The sequence below is a fragment of the Acanthisitta chloris genome, unplaced genomic scaffold, assembly GCF_000695815.1.
Source record: "Acanthisitta chloris isolate BGI_N310 unplaced genomic scaffold, ASM69581v1 scaffold40435, whole genome shotgun sequence".
Classification (NCBI taxonomy): Eukaryota; Metazoa; Chordata; class Aves; order Passeriformes; family Acanthisittidae; genus Acanthisitta; species Acanthisitta chloris.
Window position 1 is genome coordinate 1,822 of NW_008676123.1, and position 16,214 is coordinate 18,035.

The 16,214-nt window shown below is 42.5% G+C and overlaps 1 protein-coding gene across 1 annotated transcript in view; it reads left to right on the plus strand.

Annotated features, from left to right (window-relative positions):
* Nucleotides 1–16,214, plus strand: part of YEATS2 (YEATS domain containing 2) — a 43,892-nt gene that overhangs the window by 1,695 nt on the left and 25,983 nt on the right. The window contains exons 2-11 of the mRNA XM_009075997.1: nucleotides 788–885; nucleotides 991–1,083; nucleotides 4,023–4,265; nucleotides 6,363–6,478; nucleotides 7,665–7,826; nucleotides 9,368–9,479; nucleotides 10,959–11,003; nucleotides 11,993–12,179; nucleotides 13,814–14,053; nucleotides 15,938–16,096. Of these exons, the coding sequence (XP_009074245.1) occupies nucleotides 788–885; nucleotides 991–1,083; nucleotides 4,023–4,265; nucleotides 6,363–6,478; nucleotides 7,665–7,826; nucleotides 9,368–9,479; nucleotides 10,959–11,003; nucleotides 11,993–12,179; nucleotides 13,814–14,053; nucleotides 15,938–16,096 (1,455 nt within the window). The remainder of the gene's footprint in view (nucleotides 1–787; nucleotides 886–990; nucleotides 1,084–4,022; nucleotides 4,266–6,362; nucleotides 6,479–7,664; nucleotides 7,827–9,367; nucleotides 9,480–10,958; nucleotides 11,004–11,992; nucleotides 12,180–13,813; nucleotides 14,054–15,937; nucleotides 16,097–16,214) is intronic.

Here is a 16,214-nt window from a genome sequence, read left to right on the forward strand (position 1 = left end):
TTTTTTGTGTACTGGAAGAGGATTTTGTAAGAGGCAGATCAACTTTTGATAATGTAGTTTCCTTTGTGGGTAATAAATGGCTTGTAGACACTCCAGAGCAGGCTACACTTCATGCCAGTGCTGAGCATACAAAGTATGAGTTTGCCTTATTATTGCTGCGTGATATGATGTAAATTTCCTGGATGTGAATCTGGCTAAAGAGAGCAGTGTACTGGAAGAGGATTTTGTAAGAGGCAGATCAACTTTTGATAATGTAGTTTCCTTTGTGGGTAATAAATGGCTTGTAGACACTCCAGAGCAGGCTACACTTCATGCCAGTGCTGAGCATACAAAGTATGAGTTTGCCTTATTATTGCTGCGTGATATGATGTAAATTTCCTGGATGTGAATCTGGCTAAAGAGAGCAGAAAAATGTGCGTAGTGTTCCAGCTTGTTCCTGCGCAAGTGCAGTGGTGACTGCTCTTGACTGTAGCACATTGGAGTTTTCCTACTGTTTACAGCTTTACTGAGACAGAAGTAAACAAACTGTTCCTCTTCTTCCCATTGTCATCTCAGATCTAAAAAGGAAAAGATTACTCTCCAGCTTTTAAAGATACATGTGATTTTTGTTAAGACAGATAACTTCTGCAGGAAAATGATCTTCCCTTTTCTTGTGTATATGCTGAACTTATTATCCCTTCACTTCTCACTCCATGGTGATTTCTGATTTTTGTTTTCAAATAAAACCTCAAACATAGAAATGTAAATGCTATCTTCTTCTTTATTTTCCATGTATGGCCTCATACAGCTCGAGATGTTGCTGTGCAAAAGATTGAGACTATTATAAAAGAACAGTTTGCTGTGGAAATGAAGAGTAAAGAACATGAAATTGAAGTTATAGATCAGGTATAAAGGTTTTGTTTTTATAAGTACCTAAGCTTCTGGTATGTGGGCGTTTGGGGAATTTCTGCAGTGGTTATTGTTACTGTATGTTTCATCTTCTTTCCTCAGCGCCTGATTGAAGCAAGAAGGATGATGGATAAGCTGCGTGCCTGCATTGTGGCTAACTATTATGCATCTGCTGGTCTCCTTAAAGCTGGAGAGGTAAAAATTATTTTGGGAATAATAAGACTTCAGGGAATATTTGCAAAGGAAGGTGTGGAGTTCACTAGCTTTTCAGCTGATGTTCGGTTTTGACATGTGATTTAATGAAATGCTGGGATTGGAACTGCCAACGGGGTGGCAGTGGGAGAGAGGCCTGTGTATCACCAGCTGTGCCTCAGGTACTCAGCAAAGAGGAGTCTTCAAGAAGCAGTTGAGAGGTTGTTCAGCAGCCCTTGGTTCTGGTTTCTGAAATACTCTGGGTTCAGTTCTTGCATGAGAGCACCTTGCTTCTCAGGTACCGCACAATTTGTCCTTGCAAAGCCCTAAAAATTGGGGAACATGTTTTCTCATTTCACAGGAGGAGAGTGGAAGCAGATGGATTTTGGAACTTTTCAGGAACAAAAAAATAAACCAAGATTTCTTGAGGCTCAGGCAGTGCCCTGGAACCATCCTCCCTTTACCCAGGCAGTCAGTCTGTTAATGGGCTCGTGAACAGACTGATGACAGCAGTAAAGCAGGAGATAAATCAGGGTGATATCACAGAGAGATTAAAAATCCACAAGGTTAAAAAAACCCCCAAACCCTGTTAGTTAACCCCCAGTTCTGAGCACTCTGCTCTTAATGACTACCAATCACAACATGCTTATGACTCCTGCAGACTCCCAGTTGACATGTAGTTCAGTACCAATAGAGGTATTTTCTTACCATCTTTTCAATTCAGGGAGTTGGTCTAATTTCCACTAAAGATCTGAGCTGATTTTTGGAAGCTGTAGATGGGTGTTACAAGTACTGGTTTCACTCTAGTCCCAGAATATTTTCTCTTACAAGCAGTGGTTCTCAATGCTATTCCTGGTTTTCCTATTGTGATTTTCAGAGGACTTGGAGTGGGGTAAAACCAAAATAATTTCAGTTTGTTTTTCCCTCACTGAACTTGAGGAGCTGGAATTGGAAAAGGTTGTGGTAGTATTGGGAGGCTTGGAGATCCCTCTGCCCCCCTGGATTTTTGTGTAGGTTGGCTAAAGAATGCGAACTAAGTTCTGATCTTTGAAAGTGCCTTTATCCAATGTCATCAGGTGTCTCCAGGAGCTGTACTGTCCCTTGTTCTCCTTGTTCTGCCATGCAGGGTGTTCATTTTTTTCCCCTGCTGATTTTCACAGTTGCTGGAAATAACAAATCTTGTAATTGTTCTGAAGTGTTCACAAAACTTACTGATCCCTCCTTGCTTTGTTTGGTTTTCCAGTACTTTTTATGAGCTCATGGCTAGTGTAGCTGTATCTTCAACTGAATTTCTGATTTTTTCTAAAAGTCCTGATTTGCATGCAGCTACATCAGTTCTTTGTTTTGAATTTGTTAGGGGTTTCAGGTTTTTTTTGTTTGTTTTTAATTGTGGCTCATGTATGTTTGACTAGGCAGTGAATGATTGTCTTGTTTCTGGGAGTCTTTGTAGTTTCATTCAGAACTTTTAGGAAGATGATTTGCAAATTCATGACCTGTTCCCATAAACAGTTCTGGAACCCAGTGCTGCTGAGCTTTGGTGCTTATGATTCCTCATTATTACAGTTTATTTTGTTTTCCCACAAATTATTGGACAAGGTGTTGGTCATTTTACCTGACTAGAAGTAAAACAAAAGGAGAAATTCTTGGTGGTGGTTTGATTTGGGTTCAGGGTTTTTTTGGACATGTAGTGTGTGTGTCCTTGCCATTGGATGTATGGATATAATTCTTAAGTAGGTAGTTGAGAGTTAGTAATTGCTTCTCTTGTGTACGTAATGGACAATTGGAAAGAAGGTTCTCAAGTGATCCTTTAAAGGCGAAGGTGGGGCAACGTTTAACTCCTGTTACCACCTCTTGAGGGCAGTTCTTCTTCCCTATAGTGATGGTGTTGTCTACCACTCCCTCCATCACATTGGCAGAATTTTGGATCAGGGAGCTTACGTGGATTAAAAACAAGCCTGCAAAGGAAAAAAGAACAAAACCAACAAACAAACCAATCCCAAATCGGTTTCTTGATTTGTTTTTCTTTGTGACCTGCCCTCTCCCCATGAATAATTGTGCCAGCCTGGCTGATCTGGGTGGTTTGGGCAGGGAAGAAGCCTCTCTCAGCTGGTACTGCCTGCAGGAAAAGCTGCCAGTGCTGTTGTGGTGTGTCTGTGGCTTCCGGAGCTGGAGCAAACCCATCTGTTGGTGCTCTGCTGCTGGCAGAGGGGTGTTTATGCTGACTTGCTTCATGTCAGACCTAGATGACAGGGAGGACTGGTGACAGGGAGGAGAAAGAGTGGTGAAGGGACACTTGCTTTGAGCTATGGGTGTTTTCCTTCTGTTTCCCAGGTTAAAAGCAAACACAGGAGGCACAAAATGGGCCTTTGTAACAGTAATGAAAAAGACAAAAGGGATTTAAAGACTTGCCTGCCCTGTCCTCCCCTTGCAGGTTTAGGAGGATCAAAGATTAGCCCTAAGGTGTCCCTTTTGGGGAAAGTTTGCAAGCATGCCTAAGTCCATTATTGTTTGTCCTCTGTTAAGCTTTGGGAGCAGACATGTGTAGCTTGCCACATATGCCTGATGCACTTACATACTTTCATTGCATGCAGGAGCTGTGGCCTTCCTGTGTGTGGTAAGTGACTGTAGGTGTCTGCACAGGAAAAGAAGATGTTATTTTCAAAGGGACATTCTAAGTATTTGAGTAGGCTGCAGTCTTCCTTGCCAAAACCTGATGGGTTTCTGAGATCAGCAGATCTAAAGGACCAGATTCAATTTGGGGTGCTGTTTCTGTATCAGCATTTTAAGCTTTTGTCTTCTGCATCATGTGTTTTTCCTGCAGGGCAGCTGATTAAATATTTGCTCTTTCTTCATACATTGACTTTTTCTCTTCTGGCAAAATTTTGTTTTCATCTGGTCTGCAGGATAATACTGACCAGATCTGCCTGACCTCTTTGTTGCAGGGTACCAGGTCCTGTGATGCAACAATTCTTAATCATCCTTCAATCAAGAAATTCTTGGAGTCACCCTCCAGATCGTCGTCTCCTGCTAACCAGGGCTCAGACCCTCCCTCTGCCAACCACTCTGAGAGTGACTCGCTCTCTCAGCACAATGACTTTCTCCTGGACAAAGACAATGGCAACTTGGATGCAGAGGAACGGCTGACGAACAGCCTGAACCAGAGACAGAGCAGACATGCTGCCCGGGTAAAGTAAAACTTGAGTTGTGATCAGATTGTTGGAGTTGTGTGCTCTGTGGATTTGGTGGTGGCACCAGAAGCTCTTCATGGTGAAGATCTGTTTCTTACCTTATCCAACTGCCTGCTCCCATTCCCTCAGCCTGGCTTTGTTATAAGGCTAACTGAAGTGTCTGTAATGTGGGTAACTCCTCTTAACTCAGTGCTGCTCACCAGTGAGGTCAGCAGGCTGCAGTGACAGCAGTGGTGTCAGCACAACTCTGTGCCTCTGTCTTGATTGGTAGCCTCTGGGGAAGGAGGTGCTCCACAGCCTGAGCAAAGACCTTTGCTGAACGGATGGAAGTCAGATTAAGAGGGTAGAACCTGGACAGATGAGCAATATGTGTAATTCTCAGCAGTGTTTTTAAGAAGTAATGATGCATCCTGGCCCTGGGTACCTCTGGTGACTATTGCTTAGAGTGGTTGATCCACTGGAGGGGTTTGGCCTCCTCAGCAGCCTGTGGCTCACCTTGGGAACATGAGCTGGTAGAGCCTGGTTGCATAGTTTGGGTTGTTTTTCTCTTGACAGTGCTGCTTGCTGTTGTGTTAATGTTACCATTTGCTTAATTGAACCAGACTGACGCAAGTTGAAAACATCTCCTTTCATTGCTTCCTTATGCTTTTTTCTGGGTTATTTTGACCTGGATCCATTTCCCTTATGGCTCACTGCAGCCACACAAATGCTTCACATGTTGGCTGCAGGTAACTCCAGTGGGGTGGCTCACTCACTGACTGCAGGTGAAATGTGCCTTAGCATGGGAGGTGAAATCTTCAGTTTCCTTTCAATTCCTTTAGGCAGCCAGGCCTGCCAGAGGAGTGCAGCCTCTAACCCAGGCCAAAGATGGGTATATCTCAGTGAACATGGCTGTATTCTGCAGCTGAAAAGTTGCAGTAATATGTGGCAGGAAAAGCAAGGATTCTGCTTTAGTTGAGACACCATTGCTAGCAGGGCTGCAGCTTGCTGAAACCCTGCCTGAGGTCTGTAGCAGAAGGCATCCTTGTAGAATGTGGACCCACCTATATTGTAAACCACCAGAACAACAGAACTCTTTTCTGTGCTGGGAGCACTGATGGAACAGTTGTATTGCCTGGGTGTAGCATGTTGGTACATCTTCGACAATGCAGCCCTTGAGGTGGCTGAGGGAGTGATGAGGAGCAGGAGCCGTCCCAGCTTGATCCAGTTTGGGGCATCACTGACTTAACAGAGTGGGAGTAATGGTTCCTAGTGAATCCACTGCTCCCCACGCTGACCCTCATCTGGTGAGTGCTCAGTGGAGTGTGCTTCAGGAAGCTGCAGCACCAGCTCAGTTGGTCACTAGAGGATGGCAGTCCCTTATTCTGCTTTATCCAACAGAATCATAGAAAAGCCTCTCATTCCCATGCAAACAACAGTTTCACTTACATTGGCACGGTGGGTGGTTATATCCTTGTTCCAGGGAGTCTTGGCCTCTGTGTAATAGCTGGAGTTGTGTTACAAGGTTGCTGGATTTATTGTGCCCAAGTATTGCTGTGGATCTGTGGGCTTACCTGTGAGGTGATGTGGCTGGCTGCTATCCCTGCTGAGTTGGAGCTGAATTCCTGTCTCAAGGGTTCTTCCTTGAGATTCTTCACTGTAAAGCAATGCCAGAGTACCTCAAAGCAGCGGAAGCTGGGAGCGAGAAAGATTTAGGGGCTCAGCACCCACCTGTGGGAGATGTAGCTTTGTTTCTGATTAGTGACCAACATGATGCTGTTCTAGCAGTGCCTCTTTTTTTTTTCCAGATAGTGCAGTGGCGGTGCTTTTGAAACCCAAGCTGCGATCATGGCTCAGATCCATGGGATGTTGCACAATGTCCACTCCCTTAAGCCATGCGTTGTACTGTTGGCTAGGCAGTGTAGCGCTGTTGCATGCCCGAGTTGCTTAAATATGCCTAGATAGCAGTTTAAGTATTTTTAGGGATGGCTCGCTGTTGGTCTTTCATTTCTGCAGGTTTATGTTTAAGAACACCTTTTCTAGCACCCAACAAAATGATGTTTAAGAGGAATGTTTGGGTTTTTGTTTGCCTTGTTTTTCTTCCCCTACCCTCAGGACAGTTCGGGTGTTTCAAGCTCTCAAAAACCAGGACAACGAAATGCCGGACTGTCAAATGATGAAACTTCACGGCTTTATGTGAAGAAAACGATTGTGGTTGGCAACGTCTCCAAGTTAGTATCCAGAGCCTGAAGGATGGTCCTTTATCTCAGGATTAAATGGAATAGGAGGTTAAAATTAGGAGGCAAATAAAATGGCTAGGCTGTCACAACATGAGGTGTTGCCCTGGAATAAACACAGTACCCGAGGCTGCCCTCCTCGAGTGTCTGCATGAGGTGTTTTTGTGGGAGGAACGGGTGTTTTAGTAGTTGTTTTATGTATATATGTTTTCATATAGGGAGGCTTTAAGATCTGTTTCTCTTCAGGCATGCCTTCCTGCCTTTTTTGATAGTTAGAAGTCTGAAGTTTTCCCATGAAAATTTGGAAGAGCAAGTTGCCCTAATTCAGTGTGTTGGCTAACTGAATTAGTTGGCTAATTCAGTGTGTCCTTAGGGACAATGTAGTGTTTTTTTACAACAGAAAAAAAAAGCAACCAACGCACCAAATCACCAGAATGAGGAAAATTGTGAAAGTCCAGTATAGTCTGAATAAATTAGTTTTTACAGTTTATATTAAAAAACCCAAACAGCTTACAGGTAAATATACATAACTTCTGGTCTTTGAGGAAATTAGTGAAGAAAGGCATTCATTTTAGTAAACTATGGACAAGTCCAGGTTTTAACTCTCCGCCCTTGCAGTACTCAAGTCAGTCTTTTGCATAGAAAGTATTTTCTGACAGAATTTAGTATTAGAATTGCATCTTGAAAATCCACCGAAGCCTAGACCTAGCACTAAGTATTGGCAGTGAGGTTTGTTAAAAATTTGCATTTCTGTATTTTTTAAGTTGTATTTTTTTTGTATTTGTGGTAGCAGAGTTGGTGATGTTGTGTTCTGGTGCAGTTTTGCTTCCTGGTATCTCAGAATGGGATGGGAAAAGGGAGTTGACTGTGCTAGAATGTTAAAATTAAGTCTTCCCAGTCAAGGGCCAAATGCTTAAATGGATGAATTTCATATGGCAGTTATACATTAAAACAGAGGAAATGTGTTAGAAGCATAGAGTAGATTATGGGACCTGTATCTGTTACTGACTGAACTGTCAGAGTGAGGACAAGTGAGCAGAACTGTACAGGGGCCAAGGTTCACACAGACATTATACCATTCCCAATGTTTTTTGCCTATTCCTTCCTGCAATACTTTTTTGCAGGATTTATATATTTGGCATTTTTTATCTTGTGTTTGTTTATTTAATTTCTTTGCCAGGTACATTCCCCCTGACAAGAGAGAAGAAAATGATCAGTCAACCCATAAATGGATGGTGTACGTGCGAGGCTCTCGGAGAGAACCCAGCATAAATCATTTTGTCAAGAAAGTTTGGTTCTTCCTCCATCCCAGTTACAAACCTAATGACCTGGTAGAAGTGAGGTAATAAGGAATTATTCCAGTCTTTATGCTTGCCAGGCTTACAGTGCCAAGTTTCTTAGAAAGTTAGCAAATTCTTTTCCTCCTTTAGTATTCCATGTCTGCATTTAACCCCTGACTTGACTTACTCCAAAATAGTAGGGTTTTAAAAATTTCCTTCTGAGAAAAAAGCATTCAGTTATTGCATCTCCTGTGTGTGTTAACACTGTCTGCTGCACAAGTTAGATTTCTGGTGCTAAAAGAGGTTTTCTGCCTCCCATCCATTCCAACATGGAAAGAGAAGTCTCAGAAAGCTGTTTTGCCCATATTTTGATGCTACATATATGTTTGGGCTAGAAATTGTATCCCACTCCCAAGTATTTCTGCATGGCAGTGAGATCAGTGGCGTTGGCTTCATGCTTCAAGGAATTTCCCATCAGTGCAATGGTGCTGGTGCTACAGAAACAGGGCAGCTTCTCTGTCCTCTCCCGAGCTTGTATTCCAAGCTGTGACCATGATGAGATGAGCAGGTTGGCTGCTGCACGGAAATGCCCTGTCAATCTTTCGTCCTTCTTTGGACAAGGCAGAGGGAGGATGCCTTCAAAATATACTTGGTGTCTACCCAGAGAAGTCATTCTCTGCAGAGTGTTCAGCTGCCTCTTGCAGGGTGTTGGGCGACTACGTAAGTACGGAATGGCAACCTAATTCTGGAAAAATTAAACCACTGAAAGGCTTACCTGAAATATGAAGTGATGGTATGGCTCAGTAATGTTTCTGAGAAGACAATCCTGAGCAGGACGAAAGCAAACGCCTTTGTATTTCTTGTGTAACATACCAAATTGCACTTGACTGGTGTTTTTTTGTGCCTTTCTCATTCTCCATCATATCAGTGCTATTTGTCTTCTGGTTTAATCCCATCTGGTTAATTGATTTCTGGTGTCCCAGTCATCTTAGCAAACATTAATGTTCTGGACTAAAAGTAGCCTATAAGCCTCTCACAGTTTGTTCTGTTGCAAAACTACATTTGGGATTTACCATAACAGTCTGAAAGACAAAGTCACAGTAAATGGTACAGATTAATACACCCTTCTTTTTCCTTTTGGAGAATGACAGTGATTGAGTTAACTTTTGCTTGTTGTCTGTATGTTTTCTGTATGTTCTCTGGGTGTCGTATGATAGGGAACAGCAGGAAGTGATTGCAGAATGCTGCATTGAAAGCTCATCCTGCAGCTGTGTCCTAGGAGCTGTCATGCCTTTTTTTTGAAACGAGCATTTTTCATTTGACATAACAGCCTTTTTTTTTTTTTTAAATAAGACACTTGTTTCCCGTGTCTCTTTTTTCCCTATTTTCTTCCGTGTCCCCTTGTGTGAAGTTAAAGTATGTTTTCAGGTGTCCAAAGCCATAAAATTCTCATTGCTGTGCTTGCATTCTCTCTGTGTTGAAGTGCAGGCCTGAAGACAGCTTTAGCTGTCAGCTAGAGAAATAGTCTTTGTCTTTCTGAAAAGGAGGCATGTGAAAGCTATATCATTTCTGCATCAAAATGTAATCACCATTTTTTTTCCAGAGAACCTCCATTTCACCTGACCAGGAGAGGCTGGGGAGAATTTCCAGTGAGAGTGCAGATACACTTCAAGGATAGCCAGAACAAGAGGATTGATATCATACACAATTTGAAGGTATTTGAACAAAACAGTTTAGAGAAAGACATTTAAATGAGTCCTCCTGCAAAATCTAGAAGAGGCTCTGCTTGTGTTCAGTTCTGTCTCTCTGTGTTGTGTGTATGTCCTGCTGATTATTTTCAGGTGAATGATTGAGCCGGAGAATCAAAAAAGATCCAGGAAAGCCTCTTACCTTGGCTATATGGGAGTTGATGCAGTGGCCAGGGAACCTAGCCTTGCAGGAGCTGGAGCGGATTCTGTGCAGAGCTGCAATGCATTTGCCTGTTGTTTCCATACAGTTTGAGACTTTTATCCTGCTCTCACTGGCTTTAACCTGACAGGGTGCTGCAGTCTTTCTGTTGGTGAAGTGTAAGCTGTCCCCTGTTCCTTCAGCACTTGCATGTATCAGCTGGTGCTTATCTCTTGTTAAGTGGGTAGGGAGGGCTGAGGTTCCCCATTAGGTCCGTGTTCCTTGCTTTTCCGACTCACGCACTCCTGCAACACTCTGTAGGATTTATAGTATGCAGCAGTCATGAAAAAATAGGCCATTGCTCTTGTTTTCCTTTTAATTTGTAGCCCCTGGAATTAGCGGACTTAACTCCTGAGCTGGTTTAGTCTCCTGTTTCCTTAAGTAGCATTAATTTTATTTAAACTCTGGCTTCATTAATGAATTTCATACTAATGTAGATACCTCATTGCAGACCAAAATATAGGCAGCAGACAAGGTTGAAAAGATTGCCCTGCAACCTAGGGATGTTTAATGCAGATTATGAGTAAAACATTTGGGGAGATATTACTTAGGGAAGAAGTTGGTAACACTGTGATGGACTGCAAAGGAGGCCCAGCCTGAGAAGAAAACTGAGCCACATGGCACACAATAACTTGAATCAGCAAATCTTTGATGTTGTGTACTGAACCTGTGGCTGCTGTGAGAGGTTATGAGTGAGCAGAGCCCTCCTCCATGACTCGCAGCCTGTCTGCCCCTGCTCTGGTGCTCTGGTGCACTGCGCACTTGCCAAACTCTCTCTCTATAGGTGTCTTAATAGATGGTTTTGGGATGTTGTGCCTCTTTACCAGCTGATACCCAATGTAAACAGTTATTTAATCAAAAACTATAGTGTAAGCATAGCCTTCGTGCTGGTCAGTTTAAGTCTCTGAGTTTTTCTTATCATTAATTCCTTATATTGACATCAGGAATAAAAAAGGACACTGCTTGAAGACTCCTCTTAGTCTGAAATAGTGCTTCCACAGCAGTCTCATTTTCTTCAGCGTTTTTGCTCCTTTCTACTTTGGTGTGGTCTTGGGGTCATGGTTGGCATTTTTGCAGAAGAGAGGGCACTTAACAGGGCACACAGATTTCTGACCCTGTGGCCTCAAGAAATTGGATATGCTGCTGCTCAACTTACGTGGTTTTAACTCCTTTCAAACAATTTGTATTGTAAATTCTAGCTAATATATTGCTTTGCCTTGGTTAATGTATTGTATTGTTTTACCCAGCTGGACAGGACCTACACAGGCCTGCAGACACTTGGTGCAGAAACAGTAAGTCAGAGTGCCATGGGATGGGTGTTGTACTTTGATTCACTTGAGGGTGTTTAAAAACTAAAGATGAATAGGACTAAGCACAAAGTCAACCCATTTGATTTCAGAGTTTCTAGAACGTAGATTTTGCTCTCTTGTTGAATGAAATGGTTGTGATACCTTGTCACTATTCATGACAACAGTCATTTTTTCCCCCTTCCTGATTCAGGGGAGACTGAACCAGTTTCCAGCTCTTCTTTCAGACAGAACTTGGCTTGTACTACAGTTTTTATTTCTTTGTGAAACTTTTAGTAACAAATGTTTTGATTTTTGTTCTCATGTGCTGCAGATCTCATACATAAAGAATTTAAGTTAAAGGGATCACCCAAATATCGTGCTAAAATTTTGCAGTATATTAAGTATTTCTGAGTTTCTGCGTCTGTCAAGCTTCAGTATCTTCACTGAAAATGACCTCTTAAAACTTAAATAAATAAATAAATTTGCTATATCCCTAAAGTCTTCTTGATACTATTTTGCTCTTGTACTGTAGTGAATGGAAATTTTTATGGTGAAATTGCATTACTTCAGCTTTCGGTCTGTGGAGAAAACATTAATGTGACATGTCTACTGTGATTAAAGAACACTTTTGAAGAGTAGATCATGTGGTGTGTTTCTCAAGGCCTTAGCAAAAAAGCCAGAAAGGGCAAGCTGCAGTTTTGTGCCTGTCTCTGCAGAAGTATGCAGTCCTTTCCTTAGCGGGCTGCTTGGATTCCCCATGGTCTGAGATGTGCTGTTGTACTGTGGGGATTAAATGTTGCAAGATTTTTTGTCTTAGCTCGGGTACTGCTGAGCCTTTGGGAACTCTCCCTGAAAGGTATGGAAATGTTATGCAGAAGTGGGGGAAAGAAAGGGAGAGGTTTCTAGGCATTGACATAAAAAGGTATAGTTGTTTTCACTTTTTATATCTTTACCTACCAAATACTAATGTCCTTTCTCCTGGTTTTTGGAAGGTAGTGGATGTGGAGCTACACAGGCATTCCCTTGGCGAGGAATATCTCTTCTCCCAGTCTTCAGAGTCTGACCTTTCTGATGTTGCTACGTCTTTACCACTGCCATTGAGTATTCCAGCACCAGTCAAAGCTTCTTCTCCAATTAAACAGTTGCGAGACTTCAGTCCGGATCCTTCTGTGGACAAAGGTAAAGCAATGAATGTCAGTGAAATCAGAGTTCTTGGAACTTTGGCTCTTCTGGATACCTCCTCTTCATTGCTCTTATTCTAAAAGGTTGACAGTGCTGCCTACTCCTTGCTCAGCCCAGATGAGCATTTCCTCAGTGTGCTCTGAAATGCAATACAGAAATTATTATAGATTATTTGGTTTGGGGTTTTGTTTGGTTTTGTGGTGTTTGGGGTTTTTTTTATCTGAAGTTTGTGGAGCAGGCTCTGTTCTGCTAAATGCAGTGAATATGGAGCAACAGCAGATGCAGCTGGGAAAGAAGGTGTTTGAATAGCACTTGTAGTTTTGTTCTTGGCAGACTGTTTTCAGAGGGGTTTTTAGGTTTCTGAATGTTTTGGGAACTGTATATACATTTAAGTAATTGGTCTAGTGATGTGTTCAGTTGTATACATTAGTGCCTAACATGAGTTGACTAGGGGGAACAAAAATCCCTACATAACTCTAGTTACCGTAGTGTTGAAAATATGGAATGGCATCTGTGTACCTCATCGTCTCGTTCTCTGGTATATCAGGAGACAGCATGATCTTAGGATCATTTGGATTGCCTGAAACAAGCCAGTGCTGGCCCATGGGCATGCTGCTGTGATTCGTAGTTTGTGTGAAGTAGGAAAAACTGTACCTCTGTAATAGCATTTAGGTGTATTTTCTGAAACACAGTATCAAGGCTGCACCACAGACCTTGGTTAACTGGGCTGAGAAACAAAGTGTCTGTTATGGTTTGCACTCTTCAGTGTGAGAAACTTGCTGAAAACAGCAGCTTTGTATTTCAAAACAGAGTCAGATGCAGCATGGTCTGATGCTTTTCTTGATTTATCCCACTCCTGTGTTCAAGGAATGGCTGTAAGCCGGTGTCTTGGATGGTGTGTTTCCTGGTAGGCAGTGTGATGCCACTGGCAGTGTTCAGGCTTAGTGAGAAGAATGTCTGCTGTTTACATGTGGTGTTTTCTTGTGGCCAAAAATGGACAAACACAATCAGGTTTAATTTAAAAGCATAGTGTTTTTATTCAAACAGGAAGATTTGCAGCACCTTTAGGCGAGCAGTGCTATAACTTACAGGAAAGAAGTAAACCTCCCTCCTTGTTACACTGGCAGGCAGTGGCTTCTCTCAGCAGCTCCAGGTTAATTGGTCTCCTTCTGCAGAAAATAAGGTGGATTTCTTAACCTAGCTCAAAAGGCAGTAGGTGGTCTCCTTGTGCTCTTACTCTAATAAATGTGCTATGAGATTCTCTGGGAAGGAGATCCAGCCTTAGTGCTGTGGAGCCCTAACCAAGAATGCTTCAAACTACCAACAGCTTTTGGTCAGTGGAAGGGTCATTCCAAGAAAAATGTGTAAGAAGTGGCTGATCACCTGCCACAGCTGAACAGTCTGGGCATGGTATCATTTTATTCTTCTATTCCGACAAATCCAACAGGCTTGCCCAGGTGGAATCCCCTGTCTAATATCTCCCTGTTCAGTGCTTCCCACCAGTTGCTTTTCCTTCCTTTCTTCAAGAGCATGCTTGTCATACCTGAGTTTTATTTGTGTAGAGAAGCACAGTAAGGAATTAGATGTGTCAGCCTAAGAACTATTTCTGTTCTTTTCCCTGTTTTAATCAGGATTCTCTGGGAATGCTGAAACCGAAAGACATGATGCGTTTTATTCTCTGCCATCTGCGATAGAACGGACTCCCACCAAGTTAGCCACACAGAAAGTTTCCTTTGGCTCTCATGGAAATTCAGCCTTTCAACCCATTGCAGCTAGCTGTAAAATAGTGCCTCAAGGTCAGAGTCCGAGCCCTGCAGAGTCACCAGGAAAATCCTTCCAACCTATCACCATGAGTTGCAAGATTGTATCAGGTGAATGTTAGTTTACTTACCTGAGTGCTTCCCCCTGGGAAACAGGAGAGTGAACCAGTTAGACTTGTTCTGTGTCCTTCCCCCAATTTTCTGCCAGTCTTTGAACATCAGGCAGTGGGAAACTAGAATAAGGAGCTAAACACACTTCTTAATATTCAAGGGAAAAAAATACAAGTGTGAAATGCTTCACAACAGATCAAAAACAGGATGAGAGCTGTTCTCTCCCTGTTCTTGAATGCTTTTAAGTATGAGATAGATGGTCTTGAACTGTACTGCTACTCACAGAAAGGTCCAGGTGAGGGTACATCTTCCATGTGCAATAGTTTTGTGTGGGAAGAAGCTGTTCTCCTCCCTCTTGCTTTCAGACAGCTGGGATGGATTAAGGAGAAATTGTTTTCCTGATTATTGGGCAAATAATTAGGTTCAGCCTTGTAGTCTCACATAGTCCATCTTACGCTCACCATAATCTCATCAGATGGAGCAGCTCTGGTCTTCTTCCAAAAGTCCACCCTGTGTTGGATTAAATTACCAGCTGACTGCAGTGAGCAATGTCACAGCTTCTGAACCAAACATGGTCAAGGTGCTGTTTTGCTCATTTCACTTGTGGTCCTTTCCCTGCCTGGGTATGATGCATCCACTGGATGATGTTTTACATCAAAAACACAATGATGTGCAGCTTACCATGGCACTTGTGAAGCTGAAAGACGACCTGTTGCATCTCTTAATTTTCTGGTGTTCAGGGTAGAGAGGATGGAGCACCAGCTATCAGTGTATGTGATTTCTGATGATCTGCTCCCAGATAATTTTCTTCAAGTGTGTCCAATTTGTTGTTTTGGGTTTTTTTTAAAATTCAATTTCAATATTGTTCCTTGACATCTTGGAACTGTACTCAGGTTGATTTACATTTGAACCTATGCTAAGTGCTTTCTTCTTTCTTTATAAGCTCTTCTCTTGTTTTTCTTTTCCCAAGACTTCCCAGAAAGCAGGAATTATAGGGGCCATCCTATCTTTCTTAAAATCCTTGGACTATTCTCTGTTGTTCTTTGCTATTTAAATGTTACCCAGCTAAATATTTTTCCAGGGTTCTGCTGTCTGCTGAGAACTGTTCCACTTTCATATTTCCAAACAGTTTATAAGACATGGGGATTTTATTTGATCAGCATTTATGTTCCCTTTTGTTTGTCAATCACTCCTAAGAAAGTAGATTAACAGGCAGTTGAAGCTTGGTGCTTGCTACTGTCTCTTTTCTCTGACTACTTTCTTGTCTGTCCTTTTCTCTGCATTTCTTGTTTAAGTCTTCATGCAGCTTTTTACTTCTCTAGTTTTTCTCTCTTCCGGCCCTGTTCCAGCACATTTTTCAGTTTGTTTTCAAGGGTTTCTGCTGTAGTGAGGGCAGTGAAGGGACTAGAGCATTCATACCTGCCTGATGGCTGCTGTGTCACACAGCCTTTCAATGGAAACTGCTTGGTTCCTGGCTGTGAACACCTGTACCATGGGCTGCACAGGGGAAAGAGAGAGCCTGACGAGGAGCTCAGCTCTCTTTCTGTGTCATCTCCTTGGGTGCACTGGTCTTGGCAGTGAGAATGATTTAGATAATGTCCCTCAGGATTCAGGGATTGACTTCTCAAGGGCCCTTTGAACCCTGCTTGTCCTGGTAGGCAGAGCATGTCTGGGGTAGGTATGAGGCATAGTGCTTTACATGCCTTTTCCTTTCCTTCTGTCTCCTCTTTCCTTCTCCAAGGCCTGTGATCTCACTCAGGCTGGGAAATGCATCCTCAAAAAATGTTCCTTCTCTAAGCCATTTTGAAAAGTACTACTATTTCTTATGTTCTTATGTTCTTACAACCTTTGCAAGCTAGAAGCATTGGACTTGTTTTTCTTAAGGTTCTCCAATATCGACCCCTAGTCCATCTCCGCTACCTCGTACCCCAACGTCCACTCCGGTGCACATGAAGCAAAGCTCTGCTAGTTCAATCATTAATAATCCATATATTATTGTGGACAAGCCCGGACAAATGGTTGGAGCAGCAGCCACAAGCACAGGTGTGTAATGTGATCTCAGAAGGCACTGGCTTAGTCTTACCCATTCAAGTTTATTCTCTCTTTAAAATTGTCAGCATAACAGTAGTATTTCAGCTTGTAAAGATGTAAAAGTACTCTG